General features: G+C 39.9%; 1 protein-coding gene across 1 annotated transcript; it reads right to left on the bottom strand.

Moving 5' to 3' along the window:
• Positions 1-720: 720 nt before the first annotated feature.
• Positions 721-4,404, bottom strand: LOC134537938 (uncharacterized). The gene is made up of 2 exons (XM_063378971.1): positions 4,053-4,404; positions 721-2,162 (listed from the first exon to the last, which is right to left on the bottom strand). Exons 1-2 carry the CDS (start codon positions 4,402-4,404, stop codon positions 1,375-1,377), a joined length of 1,140 nt encoding a protein of 379 aa, XP_063235041.1. The 3' UTR covers positions 721-1,374.
• Positions 4,405-6,552: the final 2,148 nt, after the last annotated feature.

The following is a 6,552-nucleotide window of genomic DNA, read 5'->3' as shown; positions in this document are numbered from 1 at the left end:
AGTGTGGGCCGACATTCGCAGGCTGGCAAGTTCCGTCAGAGCGCGTTTCAAACTAAACTTTTTGGCTGAGAAATTTTACTTGCACTATTTAACGGCTATAAACGAATATATTTCGCATAGCTCCAATATGTATGTAAGATTTTCGGAAATTACTGGTAACAAATTTAATAATGAGTGGCAGGGAATACAAAACAAACTTGAATTCCCCGCGCATTTGGCGCCAATCCAGTGTCTGAGAGGACGCGAGATCGCAGCGCGAAGCAACCCCCTCTCAGGACTTGCCACTGCTTCCGGTGAAGGGAGGGTGTTAGGAATCTCCCGGTATAAACAACACCCAGCACACAAACAGTCAAGCCAATAATAATAAATCGCCACAAAATAACTAGAAATCTGCACACTTTCTCAATGCGCAGATAACTGAAGATAAATGCACACAAATTAAATAATTTTAAAACAACATTTAAATCATCCAAAATATTTACATTCAAAATTTAAACCAAAAAAAATCCAAAATAACCTTCCCCGGCCCCCTTCCGCTTTTTTGAACTTAGGCTCGTGTCACGGCCGATGCCTCAATAATAAAGTTAAACATGCTACGTGGCCGAGGCCCAGGGGCGGGTGCCCGGGACTGTCCTCCAGGCAGCGGGGCGCGCCCCGGCCCGCCGTCTGCACGCCTTAAGCTAAGGCCGCACCGAACACAGCAGGAGGGTAGATAGGAGGGTAGAGGGTGGAGGTTGGCGGGTAGTGGCTGGATGCAGCCTGACCGCACCGACAGGCTGTTTACAGCTTGCATCCTCCTTCAGTCTGACGCGAAAGCTGAAAACGTGCACATCTAAATGTCACTTTCAAAAGCATCTCGCAGAATTTTGCTGTCCGAAAATTCTGTTTTGAAAGCGAAACTACTAAATAGGAACCATAGGGCGTGGATTCATGATTATAATGTACAAAGAACAACGGACGGTGAATTTGTTAGGGTTTATAAGGAGCTTAGGAACCACAGTGACAAGTTTTATAATTACTTGCGGATGAGCAAAGAATTGTTTGATTTACTTTTTTTCAAAGTGCAAAAGTTTCTGCATCATGTGACAACAAACTTCAGAGAAACAATCTCTGCTGAACAACGACTAGTAATTACATGCAGGTAAGACCAATTTTATTTTCACTACTATAAATTATAATATTGCTGTTATAAATATGATATTGGTTTTGATGAGCCTTTTCACAGGGTTTTTATTAGTAATTTTAATGTTATTATTATTGAAACAGTACAAATGGTATACACTAGCCCTGCCTAATTTTCACTAACAATATTATCACACAATTATAAACATTCAATGGTATTTTCATAGATGCATATTTTACACTTGCGAAAAATTACGAATAGTGAGAAACATCAAATGTTCCTGTTGATGTATCCAAAGATTCCGTTGAAGGCGCATTAAATGACGCAGGATGTAGTACATGGTGATTCTCGGATGAATCCCGCGTGGCGGGAGAAGACAAGTAGCTTCCTGCAAGTTGATGATGTGGTAATGGACCTATGCTCTGTGTTGCCTCATACTCTCGGGTAACGATTTCTTGTATTGCCGCACGTACTCGAAGCTTTTGTAAGCCATTGAAACAGTGCATGTACGGCAATAAACTCTTGAAGAAGTTCAGATCCGGATCTTCTGTGGTGTTGATCTCTTTTTCGAGAAGAGCAATCTTCTTTTTTTCTATTTCAATTAACTCATCTTCCTTACATCTTTGCTGTGATGAAGTTTGTTTCCGTTTTCTAACTTCACTTCTTTTCTTTAAAAAATTGTACTCAGTTTCCTGTGAAACACTCAAAGTTGACGTTTCGGGTATGACATCTGCTAGAATGGCAAGAGACTCACTTTGCTGTTCGAATGTTTCGTAATTGTTGGTCACATTTGTTTCAGATGATTGTGAAGCATCGTTGCTGTCTTGTGTTGTTGCTTCTTTAGAAACATGAAGGTTATCGTCTCTAGGACAACTAGAGCTAACAATGACATCTTTTAAAAACATCAGTTGAGAGAAAAAGCTCCATGTACTTACAGTTTTTGTATTGCCACCACTTCCACTTTTTGGGATTTCTAACTCTCGCAATTCTTTGGCGAAATAAGCGCGAAGGTTCTTCCATTTTGCTCTCGCTGTCTTCACTGAAAGAGAAAGAAAACGGGTAATGAATAAAATAAATATTAGTTGTTTACATATATATATATATATATATATATATATATATATATATATATACATACATACAAACAGAAACGTATTTTGGTCAAACTGTTGCGGCTACTAGGCCTTTGCCATTCTCAGGTGCTATCTATGTTCAAAATCTCCATTATCATTGGTATTATTTATTAATATTTCAGAAAGATTTAAGAAATTATATATTTTTGTTATTCTAATGGAAGTACCTACAAATAGTTCAGGAAAATTCCGTAATAAGTCAAACATAAAATGTCAACACCAAATTAAATAATCAACAATATACACAACATAAAACATTCAGTATAAAATTCTAACGAGCTAGAATGCATTAAGTTTTGTCTATGTTTTTATTATATTAGCTTTTCATTTTATCACATTATTTGTTTTATGTGTTTCAGATATCTGGCTTCCGGGGAGTCCTTCAGTTCGTTGGCATTGAGATTTAAGATGGGCAAGACAACTATTGCTGAGATCGTCCATGACACCTGCCGAGTTATATGGGATATTTTAAAAGATGATTATCTACCCGCCCCAAAAAAAGAAATGTGGCTTTCTGTGGCTGAAAATTTTGAAAAGAAATGGAATTTCCCCAACTGTTTCGGGTGCATAGACGGCAAACACGTAAGAATAAAGTGTCCTGCCAACAGTGGATCGCAGTACCACTGTTATAAACAGTTCTTTTCAATTTTACTGCAGGCTGTAGTCGATGCAGATGGAAGGCTTATTGCTGTCGACATTGGCACTCCGGGGAGACAAAGTGATGGAGGAAATTTTAGATCGTCGAATTTGTTCCGTTTACTTGAAGCTGGAGAACTGAACGTGCCAGAATGCAGACCTCTTCCATCTACAAATACGACAGTTCCATTTGTCTTGTTAGGAGATGAAGGCTACCCCTTATTGTCATACCTGATGCGACCTTACCCGCAAAGAGATTTAGATGATCGGAAGAGAGTGTTTAACTACAGGTTAAGTCGTGCGCGAAATAGTGTTGAATGTACATTTGGCATCATGGCTGCAAAGTGGAGACTGTTAAATAAGGCAATTGAATCGAATGTTTCTAATGCTGTACAAATAGTTAAAGCTATTTGCATCCTACATAACTTCGTTCTGACACACGAAAGAGATGTGTACGAGAAAATGTATGCCGCGGTGTCCCTAACTTTCAGCCTGTGCATCACCGATTCACCACAACAGCATTAAGAACCAGAGATCACTTAACGGATTACTTCAATGGCGTGGGTTCAGTCCCATGGCAGGAAGATTATGCTCTCCCACAGAACATTGTGCGCCGCCACAACAGAAACCAAAATCTTAACAACTTTTCAGTTACATAATTTGTTGTGTTTTTAAGATTCAATTAGGGCTAAAGTTATTTTATGTAGTATTTGTCTTGAAATTTAATGGCTGAAGTGATAACAATGGTCTGGGTAAGTTAAAAACAAAGTCAACAGGCATTACAATTTAATAAACATTGCAGAACAGACATATGGAGCAACGTATGTTCAAAGAAAATTGTACTTGACACTGTAAATTAAAATACGAATAAAGATGATACTGTATTATCATTAAATGGTAGTTATACAAACGTTAACGTTCCGCTCCAATATATCTTTTACTACTGACGTTTTGTAAAATATACTGTAAAAATTATCTTAATGAAATAGGAAAGTAAAGAGTAAAGTAATCATAACTTAATATTATTTCATTAGGTACTTGTGTGTCAATATAATTACATTTTAATAGCTTTCTGCAACAGAACACAAATTACATGAAACAAATAGAACTATGGACTTTCCAGACTCATACATCCCGAATACTGTAGATTAATAACTTACCATCTATTCCAACTTCTTGAGCTACTTCAGCCCACAATGCATTCAAAATCTTTGAATTCTTCCTGAGACCGTCGGTAGGATCCCAAATAGCTTTACGCTTGTACACAGCTGCTATAATAAGTTCCTCCATGCTGTAGCGCAGTCGTAGTGCAGCGGTAAAATGCCTGGATGGCTGGCTGGAAGAACAAACAGGATTGTTCGGGTGGATACCCGCCAGGCGACCCGCCAGGCGGTTGAGACTGGAGGGTCGAGGGTGGATGTTTCCGGTGCGGCCACTTTCACCCGTCAACAAAGGTAATATCTCTGCCTCGCTGGTCGCCAGGCGTCTCGCTACCCTCCACCCGCCAGGCATTTCTGTTCAGTGCGGCCTTAGGTTGCTGCTCGTGCCGGCAGCTCTGCAGAGTCGCGTTCCCGGACATAAGCTCTTCGACAACAAATCGCCACTCATTGAAGTTATTCCCAGCAATTTCCAAACACTCTGTATTTGTTCCGTAATAACACTGTGCTTTTTTAAGAGTTTATTTTTTTATATTTAACCATCCTAGTGGAGTGGCTAATATACTAAACCGGTTCTACCGTTGAAAGTACCCAAGCGCTGACACTCACCCTACAAACCAAACAAACTCTTAACACTCTCGGCGGGAAGATCCTAAGATCCACTTCATCGGCTTGCGCGTTACGATTTCGAAAACACGCTCGTACTACCTTGGAAAAAAATATTATTCCTAAATAATTTCCCCAATCAACAGACAGGAGACTACTCATATTTTAATTTCGGAGAAGGGGGCAGGGATGGTATTGGTTTTGAGAGAACCTGTTTGCCTTCAAATTATTTCCTTTTGTTGGATTTCTCCCCTTCTTCATTCGCACCGCTGTCAACAGATGATCACCTTATTGGAAATAAGTTGGAAAAAATATCTAAAAGCACAATTTTTTTCCGACGTCTAACGAACGCCAGCATGGAACCAGGTGTTCCGCAGCAGAGGATACGAGTTTCCGCTTCGAGCCATGGCCGTCGCTTGCTAGCCGTCCGCCATGGAGGTCGCTGAGTTGGAGCAGCTTCCCGAGGTGCGCGCCGCCGCCAGAGGTCAGCGCGGTAGCTCGACCTGGGCCAACAGTCGTAGGTCGCGCTTCGAGCGCTGCGGGGGAGGGAACAAGGGTTGGTGGAGGGGCGGCTCCCAGCTTCGGAGAGGGGGATCCATGCCACCTCCCCCTTCGCCGGTCGCCCCGACCAGCTGACAGCTTTACATCGCGGGGCAGCATTTCGAGCACAATTCGCGTGACAGCATGTTGCTACCATTCGCTCAGCCGGTTAAATTCATCGCTCATTAAAAATTCCACGGCGGGCTACTTTTTTTTATGTGTAACATCTTAGCTTTTGGTATACTGTATTTGGTGGGAGTGAATTCGTGAATGGAACGGAAGTGACATGAAACGGAAATGAGTAACCACGGTGGTGCCATAATATTAACTGTTTAGTGAATTTTGACATGTTCAGTATTTTAAAAAAATTCCTTGTTGAAAATTGGTCCAAAGCCGGAGTTCAGTATTTTTCTTATACTGTTTCGCTTTTATCGGAGCAGTTTCATTATATAGTTTAAAATTTTGTTTTGCTAGTCAATGATTCAATAGTCGACGTAGCTGCTCCAGCAACGAATTCTTGCGGTGGGTGCAGAAACTGAGCGTGATTCGCATCAAGAAGTATAGTTAAAAAACAATTTGCATATATATTTATCATTCTCCGCATTATTTTAAAGAATTATATGTTAAATTTCGTGTCTGAGTGCCGTATTATAAGTTTATTTGTAACATGAGAGCACATGAATTTGCTCGTTGCGATTGTTAGATGTTACACATCACTGGCGAGTACTGAAGAACGCGCTCACGTGTTTATTTGTTTATTTTGAATTTCATAGTATCCCAATTAATCTTGTTTCTATTATTTATATTTATTAATCACATTTAACATCCATTCGAGGGAAATTCATTCAGCAAGTTTCAGAATGTGATTAAAAATAACTTACAGTGAAACTGGTTATAGTTCTCAATAAAATCTCCCATAATTTTATCAGTTCCCCAATACCCGCGGCATGAAATTATTTGTGTTGCTGTCTCGGCTACAACACGCTGTTCTCTATCGTACAATCATAGAACACCATCGCCATTTTGGAAAATAAATGACGCACGCGTGCAAATGAATTCGATGTCATAATGCTTCATGATGTTGTCATCTATTAGCATTCTTGGAAAGTACTTGCTACTGCTTTTAAAGTAAATTAAATCAATTTGTTTTTTAATGAATGTACCTCGTATTGATCGGAAAATGAGAAATGTTACCGACTAGACTGAACCGCACACGGAGTTTATAGTCTTTCCTGAAGGTAAAATATCAAACAAAAAAAAGATAAGCTAGTATTCAATTTCACCCGCTGGAACAAAGTTAGCGGACAGTTAACTTAGTGTAACAAGCTGATAATAATCTCACTCGGGTGATAAGGAT

This window comes from Bacillus rossius, chromosome 1 (genome assembly GCF_032445375.1).
Source record: "Bacillus rossius redtenbacheri isolate Brsri chromosome 1, Brsri_v3, whole genome shotgun sequence".
Lineage (NCBI taxonomy): Eukaryota > Metazoa > Arthropoda > Insecta > Phasmatodea > Bacillidae > Bacillus > Bacillus rossius.
Note: the sequence above shows the minus strand (reverse complement) of the source record. Positions and strands in the feature narration are given on the sequence as shown.